Source organism: Ranitomeya variabilis, chromosome 8, assembly GCF_051348905.1.
Source record: "Ranitomeya variabilis isolate aRanVar5 chromosome 8, aRanVar5.hap1, whole genome shotgun sequence".
In the NCBI taxonomy this organism is placed as follows: domain Eukaryota; kingdom Metazoa; phylum Chordata; class Amphibia; order Anura; family Dendrobatidae; genus Ranitomeya; species Ranitomeya variabilis.
The window spans coordinates 115946459-115964103 of NC_135239.1; the positions used below are offsets into that span (position 1 = coordinate 115946459).

Genomic DNA, 17645 nt, shown 5'->3' on the forward strand with positions numbered 1-17645 from the left:
AGTTCTGGTGGTACTTCCTCCTGAGCCTCGGCAATCTCAGCCTCAACCTCTGTCGTGAGAGCCGAGACCACTACACCTTTTTGGAGGATGGGTACCGGTTCTTCCCGAGCTTCTCCCCCCGGAAAACACCTGGACAAAGCATCTGCCTTAGTGTTCTTAGACCCAGGTCAGTAAGTAACAAAAAAGTTGAACAGCGTGAAAAACAATGCCCAGCGAGCCTGCCTGGGGGACAGACGCTTGGCTGACTCCAAATAAAGCAAATTCTTATGGTCAGTAATAACAGTAATCTGGTGAACCGACCCCTCCAAAAAGTGTCGCCATTCCTCAAAAGCCAACTTGATAGCCAACAACTCCCTGTTGCCGATATCATAGTTACGTTCGGCGGGCGACAGTTTCTTGGAGAAATAGGCGCATGGACGCAACTCGCTCAAGGATGAACCTTGAGACAGCACCGCCCCCACTCCAACTTCAGACACATCGACTTCCACGGTAAATAGTTTCGATACATCCGGTTGCACCAGAATGGGAGCTGAAGCAAAACTGTTCTTCAGAAACTCGAATGCGTGCACAGCAGGCACAGACCAGGTGGAGAAATCGGTAACTTTTATTGTCATGTCAATGAGCGGTTTAGCAATGGTAGAAAAGTTTTTGATAAACTTTCTATAGTAGTTAGAAAACCCAAGGAACCGCTGGAGCACTTTTAGGTTATCAGGCTGTTCCCAACGCAGCACCGCTTGCACCTTAGCGGCGTCCATTTTAAACCCTGAAGCATACACAATATAACCCAAGAAAGGCAACTCCTGAACCGAAAATACACATTTCTCCAATTTAGCATAGAGCTTATTCTCTCTGAGCAGGTGTTTACCTGCCTAACATGCTCTAAATGAGTATCACGGTCGCATGAATAGGTGAGAATGTCATCAAGGTACACAATAACGAATTTTCCCAGGACATGAGAGAACACATCGTTTATGAAATGTTGAAATACACGAAGCGCGTTTGTCAAACCAAATGGCATCACCAGATTTTCAGAATGACCCTCAGGAGTATTAAAAGCCTTTTTCCACTTATCCCCTTGACGGACTCTTATGAGGTTGTACGCCCCCCTGAGGTCAAGCTTAGAGAACCACCTAGCACCAGCCACCTGATTGAACAGATCGGGTATCAGCGGCATAGGGTATGGGTCACGAACCGTAATCTGGTTTACCTCCCTGAAATCCAGACACGGGCGTAAACCGCCATCTTTCTTCTTAACGAAGAAGAACCCTGCTGCCACAGGCGAGGACGAAGGCCTGATGTGTCCTTTGCTCAGACTCTCAGCGATGTAGTTTTTTAAGGCTTGCCTCTCAGGACCAGAGATGTTAAACATCCTAGCTTTCGGCAATTTGGCCCCTGGTTTTAACCTAATAGTGCAGTCATAGAGACGATGTGGTGGCAATTCTGAACAACCCTTCTCAGAAAACACATCTGCGAAATCCAGCAGAGACTCAGGAATACTAGGAGTCACAGCAGACACACGCATGGCCAGGCAGTTCTCCTGGCAGAATCCGCTCCACTGGATGATGTCCTGGGTTTTCCAGTCAATCACCGGGTTGTGCATAGCCAACCATGGAAAACCCAGAACCATTTGTGCAGGCAGATTACTGAGCACCCTACATGTAACTTGCTCCGAATGTAGGACCCCAATGTGGAGTTTAACCTCCGCCACAAACTCAGTAATCTCCCCCTGTGGGAGAGGAGCAGCATTGATGGTGACCACCCGGATAGGATGAGGCAGTTTTTCGATCCTGAAACCGGCTGTGCGCGCAAACTCCTCATCAATAAGATTAGTGGCAGAACCACTATCCACAAACACAGTGATTGGCAGCTCTCTGCCAGCGACCATAACTTTGGCAGGGAGCATGCATTGAGAAACCACAATGGAGGATATGCATAAGTTCAGATTGGCCTCCTCCACACCCTCTGAGCTTAGTAGTTTTTCCGCCGTTGCGCTTTTCTTAGATAGCAGAGGACAAGTATTAACATAATGACCAGTTTTACCGCAACAAAAACAGGGTCTCTGCTTCCTGAGCAAAGGGGCACGATGCTTCACATGTGACACCCCTGCGATTTGCATAGGCTCCGTGGGCTCACCTGCAGCAACCTCACGTGTACCTACGCTCTCTCCCATAGGCGGCGTCTCTTGCACCCCCTGAAGCAGACGGCGATCAATGCGTATAACAAGACTCATAGCGGATTCTAGGGAAGCAGGAGTCTCGTACATCAGAAGGGCTTTTTTAACCCTTCCTGAAACCCCATGAACAAACTGACTCCGCAGCGCGGGATCATTCCACTGTGTATCTACCGCCCAGTGGCGAAATTCAGAACAGTAATCCTCCGCCATACGCTCCCCCTGGCGGATAGCGCAAATTTTAGATTCTGCTAGACCCATTCTGTCAGGATCCTCATAAATGAGTCCAAGAGCAGAAAAAAAAAATCTCCACTGAGTTATATGCAGCATAATCAGATGGTTAAGAAAACGCCCATGCTTGAGGATCCCCGTTCAGTAATGACAACACCAGGCCCACACGCTGAGCCTCATTACCTGAGGAGATCGGGCGCATACGAAAATATAGTTTACAAGATTCACGAAAAGTAACAAATTTACTGCGTTCCCCAGCAAACCTTTCAGGTAAAGGAAACTTTGGCTCAGCAACTCTGCCTGCAGATTCAGCTTGCACATTAGATACTACAAGACCCTGTTGCTGAACTGCCCCCTTCAGCTCAGTGACCTGCAGGGACAGCGCCTCCAACTGGCGGGTTATGGAAGTCATGGGATCCATGGAATAAAAAAAATATGGTTGATTATAATGTCACGGGGGTACTGGGTAGACTACAGCTGATTACCCGGGCCCCTGCAATATCCCTCAAACTAGGGAAACCCTGTCTGTCCCTCTCCCAGAGTTTACACTGAAGGTGTGCATGTCTGGGCCGCCAGGCCTGACCCTGAGTCCTGTTTCAGTACTAAGCTGAAACCTCTACCCGCCACCCAGTGATAAGACCTCACACCAACCCCTACAGAAAGCAGAGACAGGAATAACTAAAAACGCACCACGCCGCAGACACACAGGAAAACACAATAATGTGCACAGGGCAAAACAGTACAAATATAGGAAGGAGAAATATAACGAAGGATAATACACCACCAGATACGATATTTCCTCTCCTAGACCACCACTCCAGACCGAGATCACCAGGCACAAGACAAGCTATAATCGGCGACGCCCAAAGCCCAGCAAAACTATTTAAAGGCAATGGGCGTGACTAAACGTCCAACCCGAGTACCAGCCAGATTAACCCCGGACAATCTGGATCAATCTAGCCGGCGCCACTGAGCATATAGTGGACGAATGAGGAATTACAGGAGTCCATCTAGGAGTCCATCTAGGAGCCCATCTAGGAGCCCATCTAGGAGCCCATCTAGGAGCCCATCTAGGAGTCCACAGGCAAATCTGCAATGTGTGCACATAGCCTTAAGAGGAGACTTTGTGCAGCAGGCCTTCATGGTAAAATAGCTGCTAGGAAACCACTGCTAAGGACAGGCAACAAGCAGAAGAGACTTGTTTGGGCTAAGGAATACAAGGAATGGACATTAGACCAGTGGAAATCTGTGCTTTGGTCTGATGAGTCCAAATTTGAGATCCACCGTGTCTTTGTGCGACGCAGAAAAGGTGAACGGATGGACTCTACATGCCTGGTTCCCACCGTGAAGCATGGAGGAGGAGGTGTGATGGTGTGGGGGTGCTTTGCTGGTGACACTGTTGGGGATTTATTCAAAACTGAAGGCATACTGAACCAGCATGGCTACCACAGCATCTTGCAGCGGCATGCTATTCCATCCGGTTTGCGTTTAGTTGGACCATCATTTATTTTTCAACAGGACAATGACCACAAACACACCTCTAGGCTGTGTAAGGACTATTTGAACAAGAAGGAGAGTGATGGGGTGCTACGCCAGATGACCTGGCCTCCACAGTCACCAGACCTCAACCCAATCGAGATGGTTTGGGGTGAGCTGTACCGCAGAGTGAAAGCAAAAGGACCAACAAGTGGTAAGCATCTCTGGGAACTCCTTCAAGATTGTTGGAAGACCATTTCCGGTGACTACCTCTTGAAGCTCATCAAGAGAATGCCAAGAGTGTGCAAAGCAGTCATCAAAGCAAAAGGTGGCTACTTGGAAGAACCCAGAATATAAGACATATTTTCAGCTGTTTCACACTATTTTGCTAAGTATATACCGTATTTTCCGGCGTATAAGATGACCTTTTAACCCCTGAAAATCTTCTTAAAAGTCGGGGGTCGTCTTATACGCCAGGTGCAAACCAATGTGCATATTGTGGGTGGGTGGGTGGGGGGGCGGGGGAGTGGTCCCGATGACGAAGGGAGGGGACGTCTCACAGGAAAGTGTGAGTGGAGTATCCCGATATTACCTCATTGTGGCAGCGTGGGGTTTCTGTGCTGGTGAGCGGTGGCGTATCTTCGTGCAGCATCGGGGCTCTGTGCTGTGGGGTGGCGGCGTATCTTCGTGCAGCGTCGGGGCTCCGCTGGCATGTTCTCAAAGCCCGGAGGCACCGGCAGCTCCATTGCTGCGATGCGGTGGCCTCCAGGAAAATGGCCGCTGGGGGCGGCACATGCTCAGATTCAGATCTCGTCCCGATACGCACGAAGATACGCCGCCGCCCCACAGCACAGAACACCCACGCGGCGCAAAGAGGAGCCGCCGCTCCCCAGTACAGAGACCCCACGCTGCCACAATGAGGTAATGGGGGATACTTCACTCACACTTTCCTGTGAGATTCCCCCCTCTTCGTCATCAGGACCACTCCCCCCGCCCAAAAGGCACATTAGTCACCCGCCCTATAAGACGACACATGGCATATAAGACCACCCCAGACTTTTTAGAAGATTTCATATTTTAACTGGAAAAGTTGGGGGGTCGTCTTATACGCCGGAAAATACGGTAATTCCACATGTGTTAATTCATAGTTTTGATGCCTTCAGTGTGAAGTTACAATTTTCATAGTCATGCAAAATATAGAAAAATCTTTAAATGAGAAGGTGTGTCCAAACTTTTGGTCTGTACTGTATATAGACAGGTGTGCGCCTTTCCAAAACAAGTCCTATCAGTTTAATTAAAAGTAGCTGGACTCAAATGAAGGAGTAGAACCATCTCAAGGAGGATCACAAGGAAATGGGCATATGACTTAAATATGAGAGTCTGAGCAAAGGGTCTGAATACTTATGACCATGTGATATTTCAGTTTTTCTTTTTTATTAAATTTGCAAAAATGTCTATATTTCTGTTTTTTCAGTCAAGATGGGGTGCAGAGTGCACATTAATGAGAAAAAAAATGAACTTTTTTTGAAGAAATGCTATGAATTCTATGAACTTCTATGAAAAAATGAAAGAAAATCTACTTACAAGGCCGGGTGAATCTCTTGGCTTGTGTATAAAACATCAGATATATCCCTGAAAAAGGAGCATCTCGTAGCAAGGTGGCAGACAATCCGCTGAAAAGACCACGAGCACCCTCAGTTCTGTATATGTTCCCCAGAGCTCGAAACACACCAGTATATTGATATTTACCACTCTGCAAGAAATATTGAGGGAATATTAGCGCAACACGTAGTGTGGAATTCCAGACTTTAACCACAGTTTCCCAAACCTCGTCCTCACGGCCTATAACAGATCATGTTATATGGATTTCCTTAGTACTGCATAGGTGAAAGAACATGTGGCCATTTGCCTTAATAATTCTATCACCTGTACAATACTAAGAAAATCCTGAACACACGATCTGTTGGGGACCGTGAGGACTAGAGTTTGGGAAACATTGCTTTAAATGGAACCTGTCTGCCCAATCATGAGCCTAAAGAGAACAAAAAAAACCAATGTAGGATCCCAGAGAAATATAATTAGTATAATATTATAAGACAAAATATACTAAAATTATCCAATAAAAATGCCTTTATTACATATTATCTGGCAAACAGTAGCACTAGTACAAAGTGCCCGTACTTGGAAATAACAACAAGACAGTAATAGTTTAACCCCTTAGTGACAGAGCCAATTTGGTACTTAATGACCGAGCCAATTTTTACAATTCTGACCACTGTCACTTTATGAGGTTATAACTCTGGAACGCTTTATCGGATCCCGCTGATTCTGAGACTGTTTTTTCGTGACATATTTTACTTCAAGTTAGTGGTAACATTTCTTCGATACTACTTGCGATTATTTATGAAAAAAACGGAAATATGGCGAAAATTTTTAAAATTTTGCAATTTTCAAACTTTGTATTTTTATGCCCTTAAACCAGAGAGATATGTCACGAAAAATAGTTAATAAATAACATTTCCCACATGTCCACTTTACATCAGCACAATTTAGGAAACAAAATTTTTTTTTGTTAGGGAGTTATAAGGGTTAAACATTGACCAGCAATTTCTCATTTTTACAACACCATGTTTTTTTTTAGGGACCACATCACCTTTGAAGTCATTTTGAGGGGTCTATATGATAGAAAATAACCAAGTGTGACACCATTCTAAAAACTGCACCCCTCAAGCTGCTCAAAACCACATTCAAGAAGTTTATTAACCCTTTACGTACTTCACAGGAACTGAAACAATGTGGAAGAAAAAAAATGAACATTTAACTTTTTTTGCAAACATTTTACTTCAGAGCCATTTTTTTTAATTTTCACAAGTGTAAAAACAGAAATTTAACCACAAATTTTGTTGTGCAATTTCTCCTGAGTACGCCGATACCCCATATGTGGAGGTAAACCACTGTTTGGGCGCACCGCAGAGCTTGGAAGTTAAGGAGCGCCGTTTGACTGTTTCAATGCAGAATTGGCTGGAATTGAGATCGGACGCCATGTCGCGTTTGGGAAGCCCCTAATGTGCCTAAACAGTGGAAACCCCCCACAAGTGACACCATTTTGGAAACTAGACCCCTTAAGGAACTTATCTAGATGTGTGGTGAGCACTTTAAACCCCCAGGTGCTTCACAGAAGCTTATAACGTAGAGCCGTGAAAATAAAAAAATCGCATTTTTTCTACAAAAATGATCTTTTTGCCTCCAAATTTTTATTTTACCAAGGGTAACAGGAGAAAATGGACCCCAGAAGTTGTTGTACAATTTGTCCTGAGTACGCCGACACCCCATATGTGGGGGTAAACCACTGTTTGGGCGCATGGCTGAGCTCGGAAGCAAAGGAGCGCCATTTGACTTTTCAATGCAAAATTGACTGGAATTGAGATCGGACGCCATGTCGCGTTTGGAGAGCCCCTGATGTGCCTAAACAGTAGAAACCCCCCAAAAGTGACCCCATTTTGGAAACTAGACCCCCCATGGAACTTATCTAGATGTGTAGTGAGAACTTTGAATGCCCAAGTGCATCACAGAAGTTTATAATGCAGAGTAGTGAAAATAAAAAATATATTTTTTTCCCACAACAAAGATTTTTTAGCCCCCAAATTTTTATTTTCACAAGGGTAACAAGAGAAATTGGACCCCAAAAGTTGTTGTCCAATTTGTCCTGAGTCTGCTGGTACCCAATATGTGGGGGTAAACCACTGTTTGGACGCATGGCAGAGCTCGGAAGGGAAGGAGCGCCATTTTGGAATGCAGGCTTTGATAGAATGGTCTGCGGGCGTTATGATGCGTTTGCAGAGCCACTGATGTACCTTAACAGTAGAAACCCCCCCCAAGTGACCCCATTTTGGAAACTAGACCCCCCAAGGAACTTATCTAGATATGTGGTAAGAACTTTGAATGCCCAAGTGCTTCACAGAAGTTTATAATGCAGAGTAGTGAAAATAGAAAATATTTTTTTTTTCCACAAAAAAGATTTTTTTAGCCCCCAAGTTTTTATTTTCACAAGGGTAAGAAGAGAAATTGGACACCAATATTTGTTCTCCAATTTGTCCTGAGTATGCTGGTACCCCATATGTTGGGGTAAACCACTGTTTGGGCACACGGCAGAGCTCGGAAGAGGAGCGCCATTTTGGAATTCAGACTTTGATAGAATTGTCTGTGGGTGTTATGTTGCGTTTGCAGAGCCCCTGATGTACCTAAACAGTAGAAACCCCCCACAAGTGACCAAATTTTGGAAACTAGACCCCCTAAAGAACTTATCTAGATATGTGGTGAGAACTTTGAATGCTCAAGTGCTTCACTGAAGTTTATAATGCAGAGTAGTGAAAATAAAAAAATATTTTTTTTCCCACAAAAAAAGATTTTTAGCCCCCAAGTTTTTATTTTCACAAGGGTAACAGGAGAAATTGGACCCCAAAAGTTGTTGTCCAATTTATCCCGAGTACGCTGATGCCCCATATGTGGGGGTAAACCACTGTTTGGGCGCACGGCAGAGCTCAGAAGGGAGGGAGCACCATTTGACTTTTTTAGCGCAAAATTGTCTGTCGTGTTTGGAGACCCCCTGATGTACCTAAACAGTGGAAACCCCCCAATTCTAACTCCAACCCTAACTCCAACACACCCCTAACCCTAATCTCAACCCGATCCATAATCCTAATCACAACCCTAACGATAATCACAACCCTAACCCCAAAACAGCCCTAATCTCAACTCTAACCATAACCCTAATCAAAACCCTAAATCCAACACACCCCTAACCCTAATCTCAACCCTAACCTCAAACCTAACCCTAATCCCAATACACCCCTAACCCTAATCCCAACCCTAATCCCAACCGTAACCCTAATACCAACCCTAATCCAAACCCTAACCCTAATCCCAACTCTATCCCTAACTTTAGCCCCAACCCTAACCCTAATTTTAGCCCCAATCCTAACCCTAAATTTAACCCTAACACTAGCCCTAACTTTAGCCCCAACCCTAAGGCTACTTTCACACTTGCGTCGTGTGGCATCCGTCACAATCCGTCGTTTTGGACAAAAAACGGATCCTGCAAATGTGCCCACAGAATGCCTTTTTTGCCCATAGACTTGTATTACCGACGGATGGCCACACGTCGCGTCCATCGTGCACTGGATCCGTTGTTGTTTTGGCGGACCGTCGTCACAAAAAAAGTTCAATGTAACCTTTTTTTGTACGTCGCGTCCGCCATTTCCGCGCATGCGTGGCCGTAACTCTGCCCCCTCCTCCTCAAGACATAGACTGGGCAGCGGATGCATTGAAAAACTGCATCCACTGCCCACGTTGTGCACAATTTTCACAACGTGCGTCGGTACGTCGGGCTGACGCATTGCGACCGCCCCGTACCGACGCAAGTGTGAAAGAAGCCTAAGGCTACGTTCACATTTGCGTTGTGCGCCGCAGCGTCGGCGCCGCAGCGCACAACGCAAACAAAAACGCGGCAAAACGCACGCTAAAACGCTGCGTTTTGCGCCGCATGCGTCGTTTTTGGCCGAAAGTTGGACGCAAAAAAAATGCAACTTGATGCGTTTCTTGCGTTCAACGCTTGCGGCCATGCGGCGCAAAACGCAGCACAACGCATGTCCATGCGCCCCCATGTTAAATATAGGGGCGCATGACGCATGCGGCGCCGCTGCGGCGCCCGACGCTGCGGCGCTGACCGCAAATGTGAACGTAGCCTAAGGCTACTTTCACACTAGCGTCGTACTCAGCCGATCGCAGTGTGTCGGGCCCACGTACCGACGCTAGCGTTGTAAGCGCCGCACAACAGGTGCAGAGGATGCTGTTTTTTCAACGCATCCGCTGCCCCATTGTGAGGTGCGGGGAGGTGGGGGCGGAGTTCCGGCCGCGCATGCGCGGTTGGAAATGGCGGACACGTCGCACAAAAAAAGTTACATGTAGCTTTTTTTGTGCCGACGGTGCGCCAAAGCACGACGCATCCGTCGCACGACGGATGCGACGTGTGGCAATCCGTCGCAATGTGTCGCTAATGCAAGTCAATGGAGAAAAAAACGCATCCTGCAAGCACTTTTGCAGGATGCGTTTTTTCTCCAACGACGCATTGCGACGGAAGCCAAAAAACGCTAGTGTGAAAGTAGCCTAACCCTAACCCTAGCCCTAAATTTAGCCCCAACCCTAGCCCTAACCCTAACCCTATAACCCTAGCCCTAACCCTATAACCCTAGCCCTAACCCTATAACCCTAGCCCTAACCCTATAACCCTAACCCTATAACCCTAACCCTAATTTTAGCCCCAACTCGTCTCTCCTGCCGGCCGGCAGATGGCAGCAGATGGCGGGCGCACTGCGCATGCGCCCGCCATTTTCTTTGCAGAGGAAGAAGCCGGCCGGCAAGAGGAGACGCAGGAGGACCCGGGGACACCGGGTGAGTATGATAGGGTCCCCGAATCCCCCTATTTCTCTATCCTCTGATGTGCGATCACATCAGAGGACAGAGAATTACAGATCGCTTTTTTTTTTTTTGCGGTCGCCGGTAAACAGTTAATTACCGGCGATCGCAAAACAGGGGTCGGTAAACACCGACCCCGATCATGTTCTTTGGGGTCTCGGCTACCCCCGGCAGCCGAGACCCCAAAGATCTTCCGGGTGCCGGGCGGCGGGCGCACTGCGCCCGCCATTTTTTCCCGGAAAAAAGATGGCGGCGCCCATCGGGAGCCACGAGGAGCACCAGGGGAGATAGGTGAGTATTGGGGGGCTATTGGGGGCCATCGGGGACCCTATTTCTCTGTCCTCCGATGTGCGATGGACAGAGAAATTAAATGGCAAATCGCGTTTTTTTTTTTTTTTGTAGCGACCGCCGGTAAACGGTTAATTACCGGCGATCGCAACTCGGGGGTCGGTAAAACCCCCCGAATCATGTTCTCTGGGGTCTCGGCTACCCTCGGCAACCGAGACCCCAGAGAAAATCCGACTCTGGGGGGCGCTATTCACTTTTTCCACAGCGCCGTTAATTAACGGCGCTGTGGTTTAAGTACCCTTAGCGGGCGTATCGGCGGTCGTTAAGGGGTTAAAAATACATGCATGTTATTAAAAGAAATGGAAATAAAAACAAAGGGGCGGGCCCAAAAGATACAAAAATAAAATTTAAGATCATATGAGGTATTATACAGCCATCATAAAAAATGAGGCTATGGTGCGCGTATATAATTTGCCTGAAAAAATAAATATAATAATATGTATGAGCAGTGAACACCAATCAATATTTGCTGAGTGCAATATAAAAAAGTGCATTGTGCAATATAAAAAATATATGCGACAAAAATAATAATTAAAGAAAAAATATGACACTATAGTCAAGAAAGGTGCAAGAAAACAAAGTGGAGGTAATATATACGGTAGATATATTGACTGCGTATATGTTAAGTGCGCACACTAAGACCAAAAGGTTGTGCATAAGATTAAAATATTGTGTATACTTTTAAGACCCGCCACTCCAAGTACAGCACACCCTAACGCACGTTTCGGATAGATCCTTCGTCAGGGGGTTATGCACAACCTTTTGGTCTTAGTGTGTGCACTTAACATATACGCAGTAAATATATCTATATATTAGCAGTGGATGTTGCCGAGTGAAAATTGCAAACTACCATTGCAGTTTGCATCCCTCCTGCTACAGATTCTATCATCTCTTTGCATCACAGACTTGGCTCTATTCTGGATCTCATCATAGCTAACAGACCGAACATTCAGTGTCTCCCTCTCCCACACCACCTCCTCACCTCGCCTCTTCTGTCGGTGTTCCTCGAGGCTCAGTTCTAGGACCCATACTCTTCTCCATCTACAATTTCGGCCTGGGACAGCTCATGGTACAGCAAACCGTGGGATTCTCTCTCTACGCCATTGAGACGCAGATCTACCTATCCGGGGACCTGACCTCACCTCCTCACTCACCAACATCCCACACTGTCTGCCATCTCGGCCTTCTTCTCTGCTCGTATTCTAAAACTGAACATGGACAAAACAGAATTCATCATCTTTCCCCCATCTCACTCTACCCCTCCCACCAGACCTATCCATCAATGGCTGCTCACTTTCTCCAGTCCCTCATGCTCGGTGCCTCAGGGTGATCCTAGACTCTGCCCTCTCTTTCAAGCCACATATCCAAGCCCTTTCCTACTCCTGTCTCAAACTCAAAAATATTTCCCGGATAGGTGAATTCCTTGACCACAAAACCACAAAAACACTAATGCACACCCTTATCTCCCACCTTGACTACTGCAACCTCCTACTCCCTGGCCTCCCCTCCAGCACTCTGGCACCACTGCAATCCATCCTTCACTCTGCTGCCTGACTAATCTGTCTCCCCCGCTATTCCCCAGCCTCTCCCCTATGCCAAGCCCTTCACTGGCTTCCTATCATCTAGACACTCCAGTTCAAAGCCCTTACTATGACATGAAAAGCCATCCACAACTAGTCTCCTCCATACATCTGTGACATGGTTTCCCGGTACTTACCTACACGCAACCTTTGATCCTCATAAGATCTCCTTCTCTACTCTCCTCTTATCTCTTCTTCCCATAACCGCATCCAAGACTTCTCCCATGCTTCCCCCATACTCTGGAACTTTCTACCCCAACACATCAGACTCTCGCCTACCACAGAAACCTTCAAAAAGAACCTGAAGACTCACCTCTTCCGACAAGTCTACAGCCTGCAGTGATCCTCAACCTACTGAATTGCTGTACAACCAGCTCTACTCTCTCAGTGTATCCTCACCCATCCTCTGCAGACTGTGTGCCCTCGTGGGCAGGGTCCTTCCTCCTCCTGTACCTGTTAGTGCCTTGTTTTTTTGCTCAAGTTTTTTGTATTGTCTATATTTGCCCTCTTTTTCACATGTAAAGCGCCATGGAACAAATGGCGCTATAAAAAATGTATTATAATAATAATAATAATAATTATTGCAGTGCTAGTACGTTGTAGTGAACATCCCATGCAGGAAACAAGCACACGTAAATTAGGCGGGCTGTCATTGTCACAGAAATGCTAAACATGTGGATGCAAAATGTTTAGGCACACTGTGGGGCTCAAAAGAGAGGGGGTATTTGAATTTGAGAGTGCAGAATTTGCTGAATTTCTTTTTTTTTTTTTTTTTTTTGGGGGGGGGGGGGGGGGGGGCGAGGAGCCATAGCGCTTTCACAGAGCCATTTTTGCTACCAATAATTTGGAAGCCCAATATATTTCCACTGACAGATGACGGACCTGAGTGGAGATTTGCTTTTTTGTGAATTGAGTTAAAGTTTTTGTTGGGAACATTTTACATACCATTTGGATTCACATTTATCCGGTGCTCTACGCTGAGCACTTACATCAGGGTTTACATCCAAATCTCCAAGTGACACGATTTAGATGAAACCCCCGAGGGAGTCATTCACAATAATTATGCAGCAGAGTTAGGGTACCGTCACACAGTGCCATTTTCATCGCTACGACGGCACGATTCGTGACGTTCTAGCGATATCGTTACGATATCGTAGTGTCTGACACGCTACTGCGATCCGGAACCCCGCTGAGAATCGTACGTCGTAGCAGATCGTTTGAAACTTTCTTTCGTCGTCTAGTGTCCCGCTGTGGCGGCATGATTGCATCGTGTGACACAGGTTGTATACGATGTGCGCACAGTAACCAACGGCTTCTACATCGCAAATACGTCATGAAATTATCGCTCCAGCGCCGTGTATTGCAACGTGTGACCGCAGTCTACGACGCTGGAGCGATAATTATACGACGCTGCAACGTCACGAATCGTGCCGTCGTAGCGATGAAAATGGCACTGTGTGATGGTACCCTTACTCTGGACTCTGTCTGGCCTCTGATCAGCACTGTCCCTTTCAGAAGTGCACAAAACTGTGGTGATCCATGCATTATCTGCATGCCTAAAAGACTGTCACCGCCGAATCACAGGTCAGACGGTGTTCCACAGTGTCTTTATCTGCCTTATCGTGGGGAATCTTCCGCACAGGGTTCCGTCTGAATTAGGCACTTCAGAGATTTATATGGAAACCCCGATGTAAGAGCTCAGAGTAGAGCGCAGGATAGATGTAAGCTGAGCCTTACTGCGATCTTTGTGAGGTAGAATGAAATTTAAAAAATCAACAGCGAGTGAAGAATTGTTTCTTTATTTTCTACGCCGTTCCTCGTGCGGTATAAGTGATTAGGTGACTTTATTCATTGGGTCGGTGCGATTCCAGCGTTACCAGAATTATATAGTTTTTATGTTTAGCTGCTGTCACACACCTATTTTTTTACGGTGTTCATTGAAATGAAAGGGTTAATTAGTGTAAGTTTTATAGGGTGGTTTGTTCCAGATGCGGTGATACCAAATTTGTACTTTTTTGTTTTTTTACTTATACATACATTTATTTATTGGATTCATATTTTTCTTTCCTTTTTTGTTCTTTATTTTGGGATTTAAAAAAAAATATTTTTACATTTACCTAGGATGGGACATCAACTTTACAGTGAAAGATCACTGGCTTCTGCATTGCAGGGCATTAGATCGGCGTCTCTCAGAGAGGGAGGAGGCGTGTCAGCTCCTGCTCTGAGCACGAGTTGATAGGCCACCGTCTCATGGTGACTCTTTTCAGTCATCTTTCGGCCTGTGGTCACCATTGAGACTATCGGCACAATGCAGTCATAATCCCTTTCTCTGCAATGTCCCATGATGTCGCTGTCACTATTGTCACCAGCATCAGAGGGCTTAAAATCTAGCAGTGATCACACGGGTTGATGCAAGGGGTCACCTCTCTTATAGAGCCGTTACCCGCATTTGATCGCATTAGCGCTAAGCATGAGCCCGTGCGATCATCACAGCATATATATATATACGGCGATTTGAAAGCATGCAGCTCCCTCATTGCTGGGAAAGGGTTAAATCAATTAACTCATAATTACCTGCTCTGCAGCAAGGATTGAAATAGCACATCAGAGATATCTAAAGATGTGCTGTTCCAGTCACCTGACATAGATCACAGGCCTCAGGTGACGTCCTCTAGTTCTGATGCAAACACCAGAGGGCTTGATCAATGGAAATAAAATCAGGCAGTATGATTAAGTTTGTTTTTGTTTTTAGGACTGTGTTCAACTTCTGAGGGTTTTTTTGGAGACACATTGAACTTCATGTTTGTGATAAATTTTGGTTGATATGATTTGCATTTATTTATAAAAATATAAAAAAATTGACAAAATCATTAAACCAGATAGTTATACCACATGTCTATTTTATAACAGTTACATTTTATATTTTTTTTATTATTAAGTTAGAAGAGTTAAAAGTTTAAATCAGTAATTTTTCAAAATTTACAAAACCAATTTTTTTAAGGGTTGCACCACAACTTGAAGTGACCCAAAAGTGACACCATTCAAAAAAACTGCACCCCTCAAAGTGCTTAAGACCAGATTCAAGATATTTAGCCCTTTAGGTGCTATATACTCAGGTATAAGCCAAGTTTTTCAGCACTTTTTTGTGCTGAAAACGCCCCCCCTCGGCTTATACACGAGTCATAGTACAGAAAGCCGGGGGAACAGGGGAGGCATGCATATCGGGCCTGAACGGGGGAGGCATGCATACCGGGACTGAACAGGGGAGGCATGCATACTGGGACTGAACAGGGGAGGCATGCATACCGGGACTGAACAGGGGAGGTATGCATACCGGGACTGAATAGGGGAGGCATCCATACCGGGACTGAATAGGGGAGGCATCCATACCAGGACTGAATAGGGGAGGCATCCATACCGGGACTGAACAGGGGAGGCATGCATACCGGGACTGAACAGGGGAGGCATGCATACCGGGACTGAACGGGGGAGGCATGCAGACATGGACTGAATGGAAGGAGGCATGCAGACAGGGGCAAGGAGGCATTAATAACAGGACAGGGAAGAGGGAGGCATGCATACAATGACAGGGGAGGCATGCAGACAGGGATGGGGAAGCATTGATACCAGGACAAGGAAGGGGGAGCCATGCATAGCAGGACGGTGATGAGGAGACAATGCATACCGTGACAAAACACTCCGGGATCGCCTTTGCTGGGGTCAAAGGTCACGTGGTTTGTGCATTGAACTCTGAGGCGACAGCAGGTTTCCAAGTTGACTGACCTCAGGTCAGGTTTATTAAAGTGAAAGCAAATACAGAAAACAAAACATAAAAATAAATCCTAGCCTGTCCGTTGCTAACTAAACAAATACGTTGCTATCTAACAACTGGGGGGGCTTCTCCCTCCCAGCTAACATTACACAGATCATGAGCACAGCTCTCACTCACGTTTGTCTCACACAGACAGGCATTCTGTGTGCCCCAGGCTGACGCTGAAAACCCCCAGCTGGTCATCCTTTATTCCTACACTTATTAACCCCTGAGTATCCTGAAAATACTGAGCGGCCTAATTCACATAGGACAAGTACCTGGGCGAGATATACCTGCCCCCGACTACCAGACCGAGATGACTCTTACATATCCTCCCCCCTGCTCAGACCACTCAGGTCGAGCAAGAATACTCTCGAAACAGTGTACTCGGGACAGGGCATCAGCGTTCCCCATCTGCACCCCGGGGCGGTGCTCCACCGTGAAAGAGTAAGCCTGCAGGGCAAGGAACCACAGGGTTACCCGACTATTACGGTCCTTGTGGAGGTGCATCCACTTGAGAGGGGCATGGTCCGTGACCAGCCTAAGTTTCCTACCTGCCAGGTAATATTTGAGGGAGTCGAGAGCCCATTTGATGGCTAGGCACTCTATTTCAACCACGGCATACCTCTGCTCATGTACATTCAGTTTCCGACTGAGGTAGAGGACCGGGTGTTCGACTCCGTCCCTTACCTGGGAAAGTACAGCTCCGATACCAGTATCAGAAGCATCAGTTTGCACCACAAACTCGCTGCTGAAATCAGGAGTCACTAGTACGGGCTGAGAGCACAAAGCCCGTTTCAGACTGTGGAAGGCCTCTTCAGCCGCTGAGGTCCATTTTACCATGACGGAATCCCTCCCTTTGGTAAGATCCGTCAAGGGGGTAGCCATGGCCGCAAAGTTGGGTATGAACCGGCGATAATAGCCGGCAATGCCCAGGAAAGCTTGAACTTGTTTCTTGTTCACTGGTTGCGGCCAGCCTTGAATTGCCTGTATTTTGTCGATCTGGGGTTTAACCACTCCTCTGCCAATGACGTAGCCCAAGTATCGGGCTTCTTCAAGGCCGATGTGACATTTCTTGGGATTCGCCATTAAGCCTGCGTCTCTCAGGTCATCAATCACCGCCTGTACCTTCCGGAGGTGAGCTTCCCAGTCCATGCTGTAAATTATGATATCGTCTAGGTAGGCAGAAGCGTACTGCCTGTGGGGCCTCAAGACTCGATCCATCAATCTCTGGAACGTTGCTGGGGCTCCGTGAAGTCCAAACGGCATGTAGATATACTGGAACAGCCCTTCCGGTGTAGCAAATGCCGTCTTCTCTCTGGCCGCCTCGGCCAGAGGGATCTGCCAGTACCCCTTTGTTAGATTCAGGGTCGTAATGTATTGGGCTTTACCAAGCCGGTCGATCAACTCATCGACCCGGGGCATAGGGTACGCATCAAATTTAGAAACCGCATTCAGTTTCCTAAAGTCATTGCAAAACCGTATAGAGCCATCCGGCTTAGGTATCAACACGATTGGACTGGACCAGGCGCTGTGCGACTCTTCAATGACTCCT

At 46.7% G+C, this 17645-nt stretch overlaps 1 protein-coding gene across 2 annotated transcripts in view; it reads right to left on the reverse strand.

The window, feature by feature from the left end:
• Window positions 1-17645, reverse strand: part of SLC25A38 (solute carrier family 25 member 38) — a 210246-nt gene that overhangs the window by 106166 nt on the left and 86435 nt on the right. For both annotated transcript variants that reach the window (XM_077278915.1, XM_077278914.1), the window contains one exon: window positions 5462-5630. In XM_077278915.1, coding sequence (XP_077135030.1) covers window positions 5462-5630 — 169 coding nt within the window. The remainder of the gene's footprint in view (window positions 1-5461; window positions 5631-17645) is intronic.